General features: G+C 46.1%; 1 protein-coding gene across 1 annotated transcript in view; it reads right to left on the bottom strand.

The window, feature by feature from the left end:
• Nucleotides 1–3,410: 3,410 nt before the first annotated feature.
• The window catches only part of KLHL42 (kelch like family member 42), a 20,344-nt gene continuing 5,599 nt past the window's right edge, over nucleotides 3,411–18,155 (bottom strand). Inside the window, exons 2-3 of the mRNA XM_010946572.3 lie at nucleotides 12,974–13,167; nucleotides 3,411–8,782 (exon numbers count right to left, since the gene is read on the bottom strand). Coding sequence (XP_010944874.2) covers nucleotides 8,331–8,782; nucleotides 12,974–13,167 — 646 coding nt within the window. The 3' untranslated portion in view covers nucleotides 3,411–8,330. The remainder of the gene's footprint in view (nucleotides 8,783–12,973; nucleotides 13,168–18,155) is intronic.

The raw sequence follows: 18,155 nt of genomic DNA, 5'->3' as shown, positions 1-18,155 counted from the left end.
AATACAGATTACGTCTCCCATCTTACAGTGAGGTACAGCCATGTACCTAAGTGCTGGCCAAAGAAATGTTGTATAGCAGCTTCCCAGAAACTTCCTTAAAATACTGCCAGTGCCCAATATTTGGCCATTTTTTTAAATTCATTCTTGCCACCTGGAATGCATAATTCAATGGCTGGAGCTTTTGCAGCAATTGTGGACATGAATGGCCATAAGAGTGTGAGCCACATACAAAGATGGTGGAGCAGTAGGATAGAAAAGGCCTGGGTCCCTAATTCTGTAGTGAGTTATATCCAGAGGTGTGCTGTTATGTGTTAAATAACAGGATCTTTGGAGGGAAAAACCTTGACTTGTAGCATTTGCCAATTTCTGTGATGTAAATACTCCACCATGGTCAGTTTCCAGTTACCAATGTGACATCATTGAACACAGAGTTGGGAAGAGATGCTAACAACAGGTTCTCACAAGCTGGAACAAGCCAGCCTGGCACACCACTGGCTGTACCAGCTCCAGGCTTCTGTTCCATCAGAGAAAAATTAACTTTTATTGTATTTAGGGTACTGTTAATTTAGGGTTTCTGTCCCATGCAAATAAACCTACTCTGGTGGTAATTTTCTCCAGTTTTCTCTCAACATCAAACTTTTCTTCGCTTGGACTTTTCTATAAGTTGATGTGTCCAGCTCTAAGCGGGACAGTGAGTGTAGGGACCAGGGTTTACTTTATGCTGAATGCCCAGCCACGGCTGTTTCACTCCAGCCTCCTCTCAGTAAGTTTTACCCCACTGTCCATACAGTAGAGCCTGAATAACTACAAAGCTCAGAAGGAAACAGGAGGGTGATTGTGTCAGAGAAACAAACACCATACTTGACAGAGACCCCTGGGCTGGCACCACGATGGGAAATATTTTGAAGCTACGCAACAAATCCGGGAGTATGTGACACTGAAACCCCACTGTACAAAGCTGCCTTTGAAGACGGGTGAAGTTCAAGACCCACAACAGAGCAGAAAAGACTTCAGAACAAATAAACAGCACTCCTAGAAAACACCTCTTCGCCTCTCAGAAAACAGAGCTGGGAAAACGCACAGACCATGCCTTTTCCTTAGGTTTTGGTGGTACTGAATCACTCTGCATGAATCTGCCCCAGCACAGGGGCTGGTCCTTTACCACCAGCCCAGAGGCTGTAGCCAGAACCTCCTCTCCAGAACAGGCACTTGTCCCAGGGGCACCGGCCCTCTGTTACAGGACAGCTGGGTGGCCCTCCCTGAGCCCACATTCATCCATGGCCCCCACAGTCCCGGGAAACACAGGACATTCTCTTCTACTGCCTTCCATCCAGCACCTTCTCCAAATAAACATAGATGTTGAAGTCCTCCCTTACTTCTTTGGTATAAGCTGTTTTTGAATCATGGATTTTCTCATTCAGTGGTCACAATAATCCCATAGACTGGAGACTCTTGTTACCCCCACTTTACAGATGAAGAAACTGAGGTCCCAGAGATGCAGTAATCTGACCAAAGCTGGGCAGCTGGCAAGTGGCAGGACCAGGAAGCAAACTCAGCCAGCTGTGCTCTCGATCCCACACTTTTAACCTTTCTACCTGCAGCCAGCCAACTGTAGGGGGTCAGATTTTATGTGCCTTGTAGAGCTGCGAGAGCTGGATAAGTCTGTTTCAATCAAAGGCGTGTGAACAAAGAGTCAGGAAAATATAGTAGGACTGGAGTCTTAGAGGAGGCAGAGAAATACAGTGGGAATTTCATCCCCAACCCCCCCCACCTCACCCCCCGCCACACAGAGGCAATCATCTCTACCAAAGCAGCATTCCCTGGGAGGTTGTCCGGCAGGGGCAGACCCCTGCTGTTGCAGGTTGTCCCGAAGCTAAGGAAGAGATGGGAGCCATGAAACTGAGGGGTAAGGGGAGAGGCAGGAACTCCGCGGCCAAGAGACAGAAATCACAAAGGCGGGCTCCGAGTTCATGGAGGTGGGCTCCACTCGATCTGGGCCACTGGCCCACAAAGCTGCCAGAGATCAGACCCACCAGCACCTAACTGGGTTTTTAAAGGGCTTTATTTCCAAGGAAATGTTTATGGCCTGGTATTCCACGGCCTCTACAGAAATTCTCAGGCTTCCTCCCCACACCTCCTACGACCCCAACAGGAAGAGGGCCGCCACGTGGGCACACCGTTCAGGCACACCACAGAACATCCAGCTGCAGGGCAGAACCAAGGGTTCCCGGACTGGTTGACCAGAAACCCACGCCACCACCAGGGCAGGGACTGCTTGCATGCTCCTATCTACTGGGCAAAGTAAACTGTTTGGACGAGTGACCACTGCATACAGTTTTCCCTACTCCGTTTTCCCAAATGGCAGTTGGTGACCTGCAGTGCCTCAGTTTCCTCAACTGTAAAGTGGGATCATACGCATATTTGCCACATGGGATTGCTGTCTAAGGGTTAAATAAAGTAAATAAAATATCCTTACCATATCTGGCAGAGTCGGTGCTTCATTAGTGTTGTGTATGAAATAGTTCAATTCTTCACCAAGTTAGAGATTTGTCAGAACACAGTAGTCACCCACGGACTTTGGAGGAATGAATAAGCCCTTACAGTCCTGGGCCTGGGACTCAGTGAGCTGTGATGCCACCTTCGGATACAGCAGCTGGATGTGACTTTGTATTATTTTCGTTGGAGAAAAGCTGGGTGTGTCTTTGGCTTTTAATGGGGTAGTAGTAGTATTTTAGTTGGATCATTATTAAAATTGTGTGTATAAGGAGGGCACGTGTGTGCACACGTGTTCCTACACTTAGCCAAAGGATAGAAGGGAATGGGCATGCGTGGGCCACCACCTAGTAACTGACGGACCCCCATGTTGTGACACTGATTCAGCCTCACAGCCAATCAGTCATAACGAACACAATAGGAAGGCGAGAAGTTGTGTGTTTCAGTTTTCCTGAAACTATTTCCTATTAAAGGGGTGCCTTAAATAGTGGAAAATGTTAGAAAACATACGGAGGAACAGATTGTGGGGGGGCCAAAATTGCTAAACTGTGGAATTCAGACTTCATTCTTTCATCCAGAATTACAAAGATGCAGAGAGCCTCCTCCCAGAGCCATCGTCTCCAAACGCTAGAAGCTCTCATAACCAGCGCTGTCTTCCGGCTCTTCCTCCATCGGGGCGGCCACCTCTCCTCTAATTGGCTCCCGGGGTGTGAGTCTGGTCGTCCCAGCCAATCAGAAGCTCCCACCCGCAGGGAGACGGGGACCCGGCGCACTCCGCCTGCCTTCTCCTCCCAGCCTCGGTGCAGCCCCCAGTACAGAGCTGGTACTTACCGAACAACCACCGCTAATCCAGAACTACTTTATTCAAAGAGATTTTCTTCTGTAGTTCTAGTCATAAACACAAAACGAATGCTGTCTGAGTGCTTCAGAGGCATCACTGTATTTGAATGAATCGTGTGAACTGTTTACATTTTAAGCTGCACTTGAAATTGAAGGCTCAATACAAGCTTTTTTAATAAAGAATCAGTCATAACAAAACATAGCTGTTCATCCTACAGATTATTTTTCCTTAAATGACCACTAGAAATAAAAACATTGTTAGAGACATCTAAAGAGCCCCTATTAAGTTTAAGGGAAAAAAATGACACAATGATGCAAATTACATTTTTTTTCTTTACTAGTAATAAACTGGGACACTGATTTGACAAAGCACCAGCCAACCCTACCAAAGTCATGTCAGCACCCTTTTGCAACTCAAAATTGACCATCATTGACACTTAATCTGTAGGAATGGATAAAAGTGGTTATGTCAAGTGCAGAAGTCAGCCTGTGCACAGCCTGTCAACTGGTGTGTATTTTATGTCGTGTTCCTAAGTTAATACCAGAAAATAAAAAATACTCTTATGTGAATGAAACATACCCCTTGATAGTTATCACAAAGGCAAAATCAACTGACTTTCTGTCAGGGATAGTGTCTTAATGTCCATTTCTCTGAAAGTACTTTTTATGGGAGTGTTTTAAAGGCATAGGTATAAATGCACATGTGAACAGCCTGCTTCTCTCCAGGTACTTCCTTCCAAGCTCTGCTCCTCCTTTTCACGGGATCAAGCGGCTAAGCCCACAGGTCCATAGGCTGTGGAGCCTAGTAAGTACTTCTAAATAAAGCAGATTTCATACCATCTTTTCCTGAATAATGAAGTACAGAGAAAACTATGGAAAGCAGTGAGAGAAAAAAAAAGCATACTGTGAAAAACAAAAACAAAAACCATAGCATGGGATGTTCAAATTTAGAGGAAAGCTGGTTTATGCTGAGTGTTAGTAAACCATAAGGTAGTGGACAGACTGGGCCAGGACTGAAGCGGCAGGAAGGCCAGGGAGCCCCAGTGAGCTGACAAAAGCGGGCATCTTTCAGGTGGACCGTCTAGTTATCATCGCAGCAAACCTCACAAGGCGGTGAGCTCTTCAAGGTCAGGGATGGTGGCTTACTTGTGTCTGTATCCCTGCTTCTTAGTGCTTTCTTGCACGTGATAGACATTTGATAAGTATTTCCGGGAACCTGAATCAGCTCACTGCTTTCAAAGTCATTTTGGATGATGTCTACTCACCTAATTCACTCACTCCTCTGCCTAAGGCAGGGATGACAAAGAGACCTCATCTCACTGATGGCTGTAATGGATGCTTGGAGGCATTAATGACATGGACTCTGAGACCAATTCCCAGCCAGAGGGAAAGGAGTGCCACTCATTCACAATGCCCCCTTGAAAGAATGGTGGCACAGATGTTACGCATCCCCCATCCCTGGTCCAGGAGAAAGGCATCCAACAGCTCACCCGTATTCCCCTCCTGTTGCTACACTGTCTCTCGAGTGCTCTGCATTGCTGGTTGGCCATGAAGGCCAAAGCCTTTCCGCTTGATTTACCTGTGCAGCCAAACAGGTAGGGTCATGACTTTACCTGGAAACCTGAGAACACAGTATCCACCATGCCCTAGAAGTAATGGTTTATGGAACAAGAACAGGCATTCATTTGATTACTCTCTTGGAAAAGAGAGAGCTTTGTCCATCTCAGTACAACTTCAATTGATATCTAAGGCATTTGGAATTACTTAGGATTTTGGTTCAAAAAAAAAAGTCAGGGTTAAATTCTCTTTGGTATTCATGCTTAATCTTCATCTACTTGTTTCTTACTAGTATCCATAACCTTCTCAGTGCTTCATTATGAAGATTTAAGAAATACTGTTGAAATAATCAACTCCTACACAGTCATCAGAAAAACTTTTCAGAGGCCTCTGAAACTAAGGGTACAGAAAAGAAAGCCAGGAAGAATGACAGGAGGAACTAACAACTTCCCTCCACAGTTCACACCAGGACTCACCCTGCCATGTGAAATGGGCTGCCCCGTGCAGGGTGGTCACCACTGGGGTCCTCCCAGTAACTCCCCTCCCCGCAGTGGGAGGTCAGCACCCTCAGAAGCACCTCAGAAAAGAGGAAGAAAGCATTTAGAGAAGGAGAAAACAAAGGGAGCCTTTCAGAGCAACGTTGCCTTCATCACAGGCAGAGTCTTCAGTATAACATCAGCACCAGGAAGGTGGGGGCCAAATTAAAATTACCCTCAAAATGTCAACACAGCTGATGTGCCCAGCAGGACGGATCAGGTCCCAAATCCGCAGATCTGCCTTATTGCACTTTCCACTTAGCCTAAGTACTGCTGGCAGCCCCAAGAAACTGTCTTGTTAGGAGTCTGTGTATCTTAGAGAGAGCTTAATATGCCAGATACAGACACACAGATAGGCACATGTACACACATCTAACCTGGTTTATAAAAAGAGCTTTGTGGATCGGAGTACGCCTTCACTTGGCCCAAGAAACTAATTGTCAGCATTAGGAAAACAGATCCAAGAATGCAATCAGGAAGAGAGCTAGTTGGCAGGAACAATACTGTATTTTATATAATGTGGGTATTTACCAGCTAATCTCCAATTGTTTGTCCAGAACGAATTTAACTGACTAGAATCTGCCAAATATATAAGGTTAAGCCTTAAAGGCGCTAAGATTTGTAGCAACAAAAGTTAACACTATCTAAAATAAATTAGATTTTTAAATATATGTCATGAAATTACAAGTCACTGGAAATTCAATTCTATAGTGAATATAAATTAATATAAATCTATTATTAAAGGACCATTCCCAGGAAGATTTCAGTTGAGTTTTTAAAAGAAAGAAGACTAAGTATTTGAGAATAAATGGATATGGCTTGGAAACCCTTAAATAGTGTTGTAAGTTAAATCAGTGATACTGGTGAGGTTATTTGGTGACAGCTACAAAGATCTGTCTCCATGTCCACAATAAAGGCGTACCGCATCTTACCTAATAGAAAAGCTGTGCCACTAGCATTTTTACAACCAGACCTTTATTTTAAATCCATGAGGAGGTCACGATTGTAAAGAAACCGTGTAGTGACTTGTTGGATAAACTGAAGCACTGGTAAAGCCATCGATGTCCCTGTCCCACATGTGCGTGGAGAATGCATGCCAGCGGCACTCGGCCAGTGTCTGCTGCGTGTGTGGATTTGCGTAACAGTTTTTGTTTTTCTAGGACTTTCTTAAAGTGAGGCATGCTGGAACTGGAATGTCAGGACAGACAGATGGGACCCAGCTCACGGTTTAAACTGATTCCACTGCAAAAAGATCAGAAAATTTCAGAACGTGTTTTTCAATCAAAATGAAATTTCCTTCCGTGAGTGGACACAGGCACACCTCATTGTGTGGCGCTTCACCGCACTGCACTTCAAAGACACTGCTTCTTTTTTTTTTTTTTTTTTTTTTTTTTTCACAAATTGAAGCTTTGCGGCAATCTTGCCTTATCAGATATGATGGTTAGCTTTTTTTTGGCAATCAAGTATTTTTTTTAATTAAGGTACGTACATTGTTTTTTTTAAGACGTAATATTGTTGCACACTTAACAGACTACAGGATGGGGTATCCTTCATATGCATTGACTGGGAAACCAGAAAATTCACAACTTGCTTCATCAGTTTGATCACAGTGGTCTGGACCCAGACTGCAATGTCTCCGAGATATGCCTGCGTATCTTTCAGGAAATGCTGATCTATGATTGGCAGAAGACTTTATTCACTGACAACTGACTCGCTGTAAACAAACACCTGCTCGAGCTGGGTTCTACCTGATTTAACAACCAAGGCAAGTAGGGCACCTCACTGAACTTCAGAAATCTCACCAAATGCCACTTCAGCCTCAGGAAGGGACTCATCCCCTGTCACCAGCACAAACATGTCAAAGCTGTCCTGACCTTACCCCATAAAAGCATAAATTTAAAAAACCAAGATTAAATCAGAAAGGTGCCTGATCTAAATATAATACGTTTCATGCTTAAAATAAGAACTAAGTCAAATACATTCAATATAAGTCAACTCTTAAAGGCAATTTCTTTTTCCTTATTTGGTGCTTCCTTCCCTTCCCATTTAAATGTAAGACTCAATTTTAAAAATATAGAGATCCATCCTTTTGAACAATATATCCTCTCTTAAGCAATACAGAATGCCTAGCAGTGCAACTCATCTGATCACATAAATCTGCAATGTGTTACACACATGAAATACCTTCCTATTTACTCAGCATTCATACATAACTGGGAAAAAAGACTGGGGAAAAAAAGACTGAGAATGTCTTTCTGCAGGTTTGGAGGAGGACTGGAATGCTGGGTTCCATTGGTGCACATTTCCTGGAAAGCTGTGTGTAAATAAAATACATGAACGTAGAACCCTGTTTTAAACACATTGGAAGTACATGTGCATGTGACTGGGGGAGAAAAGAAGAGAAAGATAGTGTTAATATGTTTGTCAAGTAAATTAACAACCAAAAAAACAAAAACAAAAAAACCTTCTCACTTAAGGTATCACTATTTCAAGTGATCTAAACAAAGCAGGCTTTAAAATCATCTTTACCATTCATGTGAATTATTGACTTTGGCCCTTTACTAAGCAGACACAATGAATCTTCTTTTTTGAGAATCAGTTTCAGTCACTGGCCCAAGGGGTATCCTGCCTGTGTGAAAACATTACCATGGATTTGCTCCCATAATTTAAAAATCAAGCATTAAAAAAATAAACAAGTTGGTCTCTTTTCTCCACAAGTTTTCAAGTAATTAGTTCAAGTAAGCTTATGTACAGCCTTTGTATATGTGGCCTAAAATGCACATTTTTTCCCTTTAAAAATTGGTCTCTTTTGAAATTGGACACAATTTGGGGGGCGGGGGGGGGGCGGGTTTTTAACCAGGTTTCTCTTAAATACTTAGCATGTAAGACACTAGGTCAGCGCAGTCATGTTTCTGCCTTCTTGGGCAGGTAGAGGGAGGAGACCAGCAGGTTGTGGCCGAAGGCGGGGAAGCGCCGGAAGGCCTCCCAGCTGTCGGAGAAGATGTTGTACTTGAGGAAGACGCGGTGCTCCAGGCTGGTGGACAGCGTCACGTCGCGGCTCATGATGTAGATCCCGTCGTTGTGCAGCGCGCACGTCAGGTTCAGGCCCGACTTGGACGTGTTCTCCTTGAGGCAGAGCCACCGGCGCGTGGCCGTGTTGTAGGACTGCACGGCCAGCGTGTCCTCGCTCTGGCCGCCCCTGCGGCCCGGGCCCAGCTCGTGCAGACAGCCGCCCACGATGTAGATGGTCTCCTCCACCGACACCATCTGCTGCTTGCGGATGTGCACGGCGCACGTCTCGAAGAGCGTCCAGAGGTCGGCGGAGGGGCAGTACTGCAGGATGCTCATGTTGCGGTCTGCAACGCAGAGAGAGGGGCCCGGTCACGCCCCGGCCGCCCGGGCTGTCACCCGGCCCTCTGTCCCGCCCGAAGGGTCTGGGCGCACAGGGGCAAGGCTGTCTCAGGGCAGCAGGGGCTGGGAGGAGATCCGCCTAGAATCACCCTCCCACCCCCCACCCTGGGCCTCGCATTCAGGCCCGTCCCCTCCCTAGGAGGCTCTCGGAGTCCGTAAGGCCCCGAGATGAGCCCCTGCGATGCAGCTCGTCCCCTCCTCGCTGGGGCCCTTAACACCTTTTAGAACCAGCAGGCCAGTCAACAAAGAATCCGAGCCGCAGAACCCACATCTGTTCTACAGAATTACTGACTGCTTAATGCAGATGACAGGCTGAGCCCCAGATGCTACCAAACAAGGCAAGAGAGCCCAGCCGGAGTTTCGGGGCTGTCTCACCGACAGGACGCAGAGCTGTGTGTGAGTCAGGAGAGACGCGAGAAAACCTCACCTCTGGCCTTCAAGCCAGAGTCGCTTGGCAATTCTGTTTCCCCATCGTTAACACCAGAGACACGCTGACAAGGGCCCTTCCCCTTTCCCCTGCCCATGTCACAAGAGAGGGTTAATTACTGCGTAGATAAAATCAGATAGTAGATAAGAGTGCCCTGAAATTATTTTGAATTAATAGTTGTTTTCAGGAAAAAAAACTGCCTACTCTCTTTTGGGAAAAAAAAATGCTTGTGAAATTTAAAATACCTTGTTACATTTTTTTTTAAATTGTTCTTTCTTTTCTTTTCTTTTCTTTTCTCCTTAGGGAAAGAATAAATGGAATAATTTAGCCTCAGCAAAAAGAAAAAGGAAAAATGCTCTGAGTTATCAGAAAGAATGAACTTTCTGTTTGTTGTTGTTTTTTAAACAACAAACTATCAGTGTGAGAGACAGCTCGGCTTGGGAACGGACGCACAGCTCAAGTGCACAGCACGCTGACTGCTGCAGAAGCTGGTGGCCGTGCTTCCTCCTGAGACAGAAGCACCCACCCACGGTGGGCAGTATTTCAGGGGCTACATCACTCTGTCCGCCATCAAGTCAAGTGCCTCCTAAGAGGGCACAGAAGCCACTGATAGGAGACCAGATCCCGTGCCTGCACACGTCCCCAAGCCTGCAGACGTATCAGAACTGTCACAGCTTTAGGGAACTGTCCTTCTGTTTTCCACCCACACTGTTACCTTGGTCTGTTTCTTTTCTGTGTAGCAATTGTGATACAGCTCACCCCAGGAGACAGCTCTAGGGGGTCTAGTTACTAATTTATCAACAAGTGCTCCTAGGCCACCTGGCTCCCCATCCCATGAATAAAGAAAGGACTTATTCTAGTGAGGCTCCCATGGATTTCTCAGCCCCGGGTCTGAAGGTCCTTCCAGGTCTTCTGTAAATGTTTTCTCTGCTCACCCAACAAGGACTGAGACTATGATGAGGTGGTTTGAATTGGTGGACCTTTTTGCTCTTACATTTAGAGTTGAGTCTGACATTTAACAAATCACCCTTCTTCCCTTTAGAGGTTACTACAACTTTAAATTGAATTTCTTTTCATTTCTTCAGTGCCTGCCAAAGAATTAAAATAATCAAACAGCTATCCTAAAAACCATGAACTCGTCCTGACTAAATTTTAAGAGTCTCACCTAATGTAAGAAGTCAGCAGGGTAAGACCCCAACTTTGAGTCCAGAATTTTTTTTTTCCATGACAATTATGATTTCTTGTTTTAAAGACAAGAGACTATTAGGAAGTGCTGGGAAGAGCCAAGCAGAGGAGGAGAGGAGCTTCAGAGTACCGGGAATGGTCCTGCCCTCTCACTAGAAAACTCGTTTTCAACCGTTACAGTCATCCATCCGCATCACCCAACCATCCCATCGCGGGGCTTTGACTCGGGGAGGCCGGGACAGGAATCACAGTGGGTGGCCCAAGTAAAGAAGGCACCTTCGTAGTGGCTTGTGAAACGAGAAAACACACAAGCAAGGGTTTTCCAGGTCAAATCTAAAGAACATTTGCTCAGCCAGGGTCATGGAAAAACCATGAAATCTACCAGCAGAGCAGTCTTTGGGTCACAGAGCTGCCTGTCAGTGCTTGCCGGCTCCCGGTTAGAAGCGAAGCCAGGGGCTATGTGTGCATTAGGTCAGCCCACAGGGCACATTCTGTGTTACAAAATCTAGGGAGGAATCAGAATTCTTAGAAATGTTCAAGAGTAAATAACTGCATTTACTTTCCTGGGAGAAAAGACACACAGATACACACAGAGGTACATGTGCACACACAGGAATTCTCCGGGGTCTATGGTTTCATTGAGTATATAAAGTTGACCACTGTAACCTGAACACCAGTGTTGAAGGTAAAAGCAGTGACTTCTATGTCTCTCTTTTTTTTTCCTTCAATTAGTTGTAAAGGAAAAGCTGCCAATTATCTTATCATCAGGGGAGCATCACTAGGGACACTGGGAATAGCTCCACAATTGATGAGAACTTGGAGTGAAAAATGAAAAAGCTCACTGCTTCCCATGGGACATCGGGGTGTCGGCAGGATCATGCTCCTTTTCATCACTGCCTCCCCTTAAATGTGCAAATAAACACCCCACCTGGAGCGAGTAGAATGGTGGCCCCTCAAAAGACATGTCCACCTTCTGACCCCCAGAACCTCTCAATGTGACCTTCCTTGGAAAAAGGGTCTTTGCAGGTGTAATTAGGTCAAGGATCTCAAGATGAGATCCTGGGATACCCAGGTTGGCTCCAAATCCAATGAGAAAGGTGTCCTTATAAGGGAACAGAAGAGGGAAAGCCATGGACACACGCAGAGGAGAGGGCATGAGAAGACGGAGCCGGGGGTCGGAGGGACAGCCACTAGCCAAGGGGTGCCTGGAGCCACCGGAGCTGGGAAGAGCCAGGAAGGATTCGCACCTGCCGACACCTTGATGTCAGGCTTCTGGTCTCCAGACCTGCGCAGGGTACATTTCTGTTGCTGTAAGCCACCAGGTGTGTGGTCACTGGTTAAGTCAGCCACAGGAAACTAAAACACTGCCTACCATCCTCACCCCCAAATCAACTGTTAGAGGAACTCCACGTTCATCAAAACCCCCTAACCCTCCCCCAAAAAAGTCAATCAGCTGCTTATAAAACACCTTACATTCAACTTCTTCCTCGAATGTATATCCCAAAGCAAGACACATTTGGTCATGGCGAAATGAATTTTTAGCACCTACACTATATTATGATGATGTGGATTTCTGTCCTTCACAAAGTTACAGATGGTCACATGTAGCTTAATGGGGCCACCAGCATCATTTGTCCATGCTTGTTACCTGCCAGGGCTGGAGAGCTCTGTCTTGCCCGTATCACACCAGAGAGGGTAACAGGTTATTTCACTATGTCAATCATAACAGTAGCTCTACATGTGGCTGAAAGCCTGAACAGGCCAGTTGTGCCTTTTCTGTAAGTTCTGGGCATGACACAGTCAGACAGACCTAGTGAGGGAGTAGACTGCCTTGGCTAGGAGATGACGGAAGAGCAAATTGCGAGATGCTCCCTACCAAGGCCAGCCATATAAAACCTGCTGGAGGATCTTTTTATTTCCAAATTATTAACAATAAAATGCCCTCCCAAAGAAGTGAAGAACACATCTGTGTGCTTTACTAAACAGCACGACCACCTCCCGCCGCTGGGCAGGAAAGAATTCTCTTACATTCCCGTTCTTTGCTCCTCCTGTGACTCACGCACAACAGCCTGGAGCTGCATTTCTGGAATCTGTATCTGACACGATGGTGCTCAAACACAAGGGCAAAAGGGAAAACGGAGACCTGCAAGGATGCGCTGGCACGAAACTCCGAAGTGTTGGAGGGGGCAGATCCGGTGTGCGTTTGGGAGAAGGATGGGAGTTACCCTGCTGAGTCCCAGGACGGCTGACCACCAGGTGGAGTTTCCGGAGAAGGAAGAACATACACAAATCTGCTCACAGCTCCCCCTACCTTACTCAATCTTCATGCTCACACAAAGGCGTCAAGGCCCCTTCTGTCCAAACCACCCCGGTTATCCAGGGCTCTCCCTTCCAGAAAGGTAAATACGTAGCATGTGACAGAGAACTCACACTTGGTGCACTGGTGTTTCCTGCGGCCCCCCCGCCCTCCCCCCGCCCGCCAAAGCTCACACGTAGGACCACTTTCTAGGCCCCCTTCACTTACCTCTGGTAGTGTATCCTCCAATGACATAAATTTTCCCCTTACACTCACACGCAGAGAACTCAGCCAGGGGGTTTGGTAAGGGTGCCACGAAATTCCAGGCATCCTGTTCAGGGTTGTAACACTCAACGTTAGAAACGGCCTGCCCACCGATGGCATAGAGTTTTGAATTAACAGCCACAAGTTTGAAGTTAGACCTGAAAGAGACACAAAGGCCCCCAAAGTCAGTTCTTTTGATCATTTCAGAAGTGAGACAGCGAACAGCGTGATCTGCCAAGGCAGCGTGTGGACCCGCGGCACATCCGGAGAAAACGGGCGCTCGGAGCTGGGTGCGCTCCGCCTGGGGACAGGAATGACCCAGCGGCATCTCAAATTTCACTCATGCCCAAGAGCCCACAAGAATGGTGCAGTCTCTGACCTTTAGCTGTTGCAGATAAACAATTCCATACGACAAGAACTAACCTTGCTTTGTTCAAGCCAAGAACCGAAGACATCTTGTATACGCTAAACTCAGTACCTCTTGCGGAAGCGGGAGCAAGCACCGCCCCACCCCTTGTCTCCCCGCCCCCGGCGGGCGGGCTCCGTCCTCGGCGCACACCAGCGCTGCGCACGCAGACAAGCGCGTGCAAAGGGTGGCTGAGACAGGGTGGGCCAGGCACCTGTCTACCACGACTTCCCCTAAGCAGATCACTCGCCCGCCTTCCTCCCTGTGAGGACATCTTCTATCCTGGGTCACAACACAGAAAATAGGGGCAGGTAAGCACCGAACGAATTGAAAATATTTGGATCCAGCATTCTTAGGGTATTTATACATGTTAACTCAACAAACACTTCTATCAACTAATGCTCGCCTACCATAAGAGTAAAATAATTTTAAAAAGAGAAATACACTGGTTTTAAGCCCCATATCCAGTAAGAAAATTAAACTCTGCTTATTAGCTTCAGACACTGAATAAAAGTCTCATGACTTTTGAGCTGAAAAGAAAGAGTTAATTTGTTTCGATGTGGTACACAGGGATTCATGGACTCCTTGAAGGCCAGGAAGGGTAAGCATTCAGAAGCGCTGGGTCAGGCGACTGCGATGTCGCCACTTGTCTCAAGTTTACAACAGTGTGAGCAGCCACACAAAGCGAGAGACCTGGATCCAGTCCCTGCTCTGCTCACAACCAGCTCCCTGACCCTCATCTCTGCCCTGGGGATAATGACCCATCACAGGGTGGTCGAGACCATTAAGGCAAACAGTGCATCAGAGAGTACTACACAGAGATAAGGCACTGTCAACGTAGTTTCTCAGTGTTCTAGTGTTTGAAATAATGACTCTAGACCAGGTGAATTTAGAGGCCATCTAAAGCCAACACAATGATTTCTTCAAAAGTGACAATGTGATGAGAAAGAATGGGGGTAGAAGCTACAAATGAAAAAACGATGTAAGAGGGTAGGTTAAAAAGCAGCAGTGAGAGGGAGGGAGTAGCTCAAGTGGTAGAGCACATGCTTATTAACATGCACAAGGTCCTGGGTTCAATCCCCACTACCTCCTCTAAAAAACAAAGTAAATAAATAAACCTAATTACCTCCCCCACCCCTGCCAAAAATAAAATAATTAAATAATACAAAGAAAAAAAAAAGCAGCCGTGAACCAGGAGCCCTGCCTCGTCTCCTGACAGATGTTTTGGTGCATTGCAACAGAGATCATATGTTAGTAACCGCCACCCACTAAAAACTGACTTTTTTTTTTTTTTAAAGGTGCCTGTAATGCTTACATTTAAATACGTTTTTATATTTACAAATGTTAGCCACTATGTATAAAAATAGATTTTTTTTTAAAGTTTCTTTTGTATAGTACAGGGAACTATGCTCAATATCTTGCAATAAACTTTAATGGAAAAAAATATGAAAACGAATATATGTATGTACATGTGTGACTGGGACACTGTGCTGTACACCAGAGACCGACACATTGTAACTGACTGTGCTTCAATAAAACTAAATAAATAAGTAAAATTTTAAAATAAATAAATAAATGAGTTTTAGTTTAGCTTTGCCTTTCAAATCAGAGAGTGAATAGAGTCTTCTTCATCAACAGCCTCACACTGTCCATTAAACGCAGCCAGCCATTCAGGTTTTCATGTCAACAGACTTCACCGGGGTGGCAGTGACTGGGGGGGTCCCTGGTTCATGTTGCTTACCTTTCCTGCTGCCAATGGTCCTTAAAATCTGACCACGATGCCCTCTCTGTGTGTGCAAATTTGGGGAACCAAAGGAAATAAAGCTTGCAAATAAGCACTAAATTTTACCAGCCCACAATTTGTGTTTGCTCCCCAAGATACACAGATAGTAAATTTTGTAAGATCAAAACAGGTTTTGATTTCCATCCAGCATAATCATTTGTCCTGAGCAATACGTAAGGGGCTTCTTTTTGAGGCTGAATGAATAGGCAGTGACAAGTACACAGCTCCATCTCGCCAGACCCCAACATGCTCAGATTCACTTGAAGAGAGAAACACTTTTCAATATTGAATTTGTTTGATGATGAAATTGCCACCCGAAAGCAGGCCACTTGATGCAGAGGCAGACGCCGAGGGTTATGAGGTCCCCAGGCTTGTACCAGGGACTCTCAGCCCCACCACTCAACAGCTCTGCGACCTCGAACGAGTCACTGAATCTCAGGTGATCTGAGGCTCAGTTTCCCCATCTGTGAAGTAGGAGAGAGAAGGGCGCGCTGAGAAAGCTGAGAGGGCAACCTGCAGCAAGAGGTCACTTAGAGGCGATGCCTTTCTGCACGTCACTGCCTGCATTTCTTAACCTCAGGAGGATCAGTTTCTCATCTGTCAAGTGCAGCAGCCACAGGCCGTAATGTACAAAGTGCTCCCTCATCCATAAGTTCCTGCCAGTCAGCACGTCGTTGCCCATCCTCTGACAGTGCCTCTTCCACTCTTCACCTCCTGAAGGGTCAAGGAATGAATCCAGGCTATCCATTATTTTTTAAAATTATCATCTCGTCAGTGTATCCTTAATATGGGTCCCCAACATACTCCACTCAGGAGGCAAAAAGAATTTTTAAACCAAATCATAAATTTGTTGTAGCTACATACTTGACTTACAGTAAACAGAAATGAAGGTGAGAAAAATTAGATGCCGATTTAATTTCTACTTCACTTAGAAGAGATGAAAAGCTCTCTAAATCCTTAAGAGCTAAGGAACACGAAACACGCTAACCAGCAGCGCACAGGAATCAGTGACCCATGAGAACTTACACGACCGCAGGGATGCGGGATGCAGGGGGGGTCTGCGCGGCTCAGGGTGCGGGTTCTGTGAACCTGTGCGAGTTAATGAAACTCGCTGAGCTTCGGTTTCCCCTCTGGAGAATCAGGGCCAATAACAACACCCATCTCACAGAGATGCTGTGAGCATGACACAGGAAAGACATCTAAAGTCGTGACCACAGTATACAGCCCTGAGTAAGAGCTCAAGAAATGTGAACCGCTGTGAGGACCTGCTGCACAGAAAAGTGTGTTCCCATCAGAGTGAAACTTTGAAAGGCAAGCCCCTTTCTCAAGCACTCTGAGGCAGGCTGGGCGGTCGGTGGGGCATCAGAGACCTCTGTCTCCTCTTTCCCCGTCTGCTGCTTCCCCACGTATCAGCCTCCCTGGGGACCAGGAAGCCGAGAGGGAAGGTCAGGAACAAGTGTCCCCATTGCTACCTACTCCCTACTCTCTGAGAAACTCACACACAAAAGCAATTTAAACTGTTGGCCAAAATCATATTGGTGGGGGAGGTGAACAGACACAACGCTTTATTTATTTCACACCATCTAGTTATTCATAGAGGGCAAAATCTCTTGAAGTTTCCATGACTCTAGAAATGCTCTAAAGTACTAAACTTGGGCTCAGAGGAAAGGGGACAGCCAGAGCCGACGTCGGGAACGCCATCTCTGTGGGACACTCGTGTGGGTGTCTCTCCCAGCCTCGCTGTGTTCACACGCAGAGCAGGAGGGCACAACCCGACTCCGATTTCAGAGCAAGGGTGCGGGGCAACGGGAGAGACCAGAGACAACTTTGGAAAGAGAGAAATTAACAACCTGATGCCTGCAAGTTATCGCTAATTAAAGTGGGGACAGGAAGCAAGCGATCTTGTGGGCACACAAGCTTTCACATGTGACGAGTTATGTCCTGACAACTCCTGAGATCAAATCCACGCTCAGACCGCTGGGCAGTGGTGCGTGCCTGGACTTCAAGGCACCCTCTCCGACAGTGCTGTGTGCTCACACTGCTATTTTCAAGTAGTGGCCACAGCACCAAACATTTTTCTTTTTCTTTTTTTTGGTCCACTGCTGGTCATATGGCAGCATTTCTCCAGGGTGCAAAGGGCTTTATAGAATCTCCTAGTCCCAGGGTTCCCGCCTGTCCCTTGTTACTTAAGATCCTGGGATCACTGCACTGTTCAGTCCCTGGGGAACGCGGGCTGCTCTGCCTTTGACCCTTCTGTCAAAGTAAAACCATACAGACACATGGCCGAGGCGGTGAATCAAGGCAGATGTGAAATGCTGTGTAACCAGAGGCTGAAATCCGCCCTTTCTACTCAAGATTCTAAGTTTCCTGCAGCATTTCTGGAACCTGTGCCAGATGCGTTATTCAGGGACAGTCCCCTTCTAGGTTTCATTTTCACTTGTCTCATTATCCAAACTCAACTATAAGCTCCTGTGGGGCAGGAACCATGTCCTCTTTGTTGTTTGTTTATTCAGTGGTGACTAGAACACTGCCTGCACAGAGGCTGGGTGACGCTGAGGCACACGTGAGGAAACTCTGACAAGCAGCAGAGTACCATGAAATACCTGTGCTCCACTTCTTGGAAGAAAATCATTTTTTAAAGGAAAAGTTAAAGATCTGCTTGAGATGGTCACTGTCAATCTATAAGCCAAAACTTGTCAACACTCTAAATGGTTATAACCTAGTCAATGGCGATGTACATTTTGGTTACCCTACTTTTTCCACACCTTGAGCAATTTACTTTCTGAGCCTCAGTTTCTGCCTCTGCAAAATGGGAACCTGCTTCATATAATCCTTGTGAAGGCAAAATGAGACGATGCACACAAAGTAGTAGGAATAGTACCTGGTAAAGAGTTAAGTGTTTAATTAAATGCTACCTATCATTTTTTTTCAGCTATTCTAAATAACTATCATGACTG

The sequence above is a fragment of the Camelus bactrianus genome, chromosome 34 (genome assembly GCF_048773025.1).
Source record: "Camelus bactrianus isolate YW-2024 breed Bactrian camel chromosome 34, ASM4877302v1, whole genome shotgun sequence".
Taxonomy (NCBI): domain Eukaryota; kingdom Metazoa; phylum Chordata; class Mammalia; order Artiodactyla; family Camelidae; genus Camelus; species Camelus bactrianus.
Note: the sequence above shows the minus strand (reverse complement) of the source record. Positions and strands in the feature narration are given on the sequence as shown.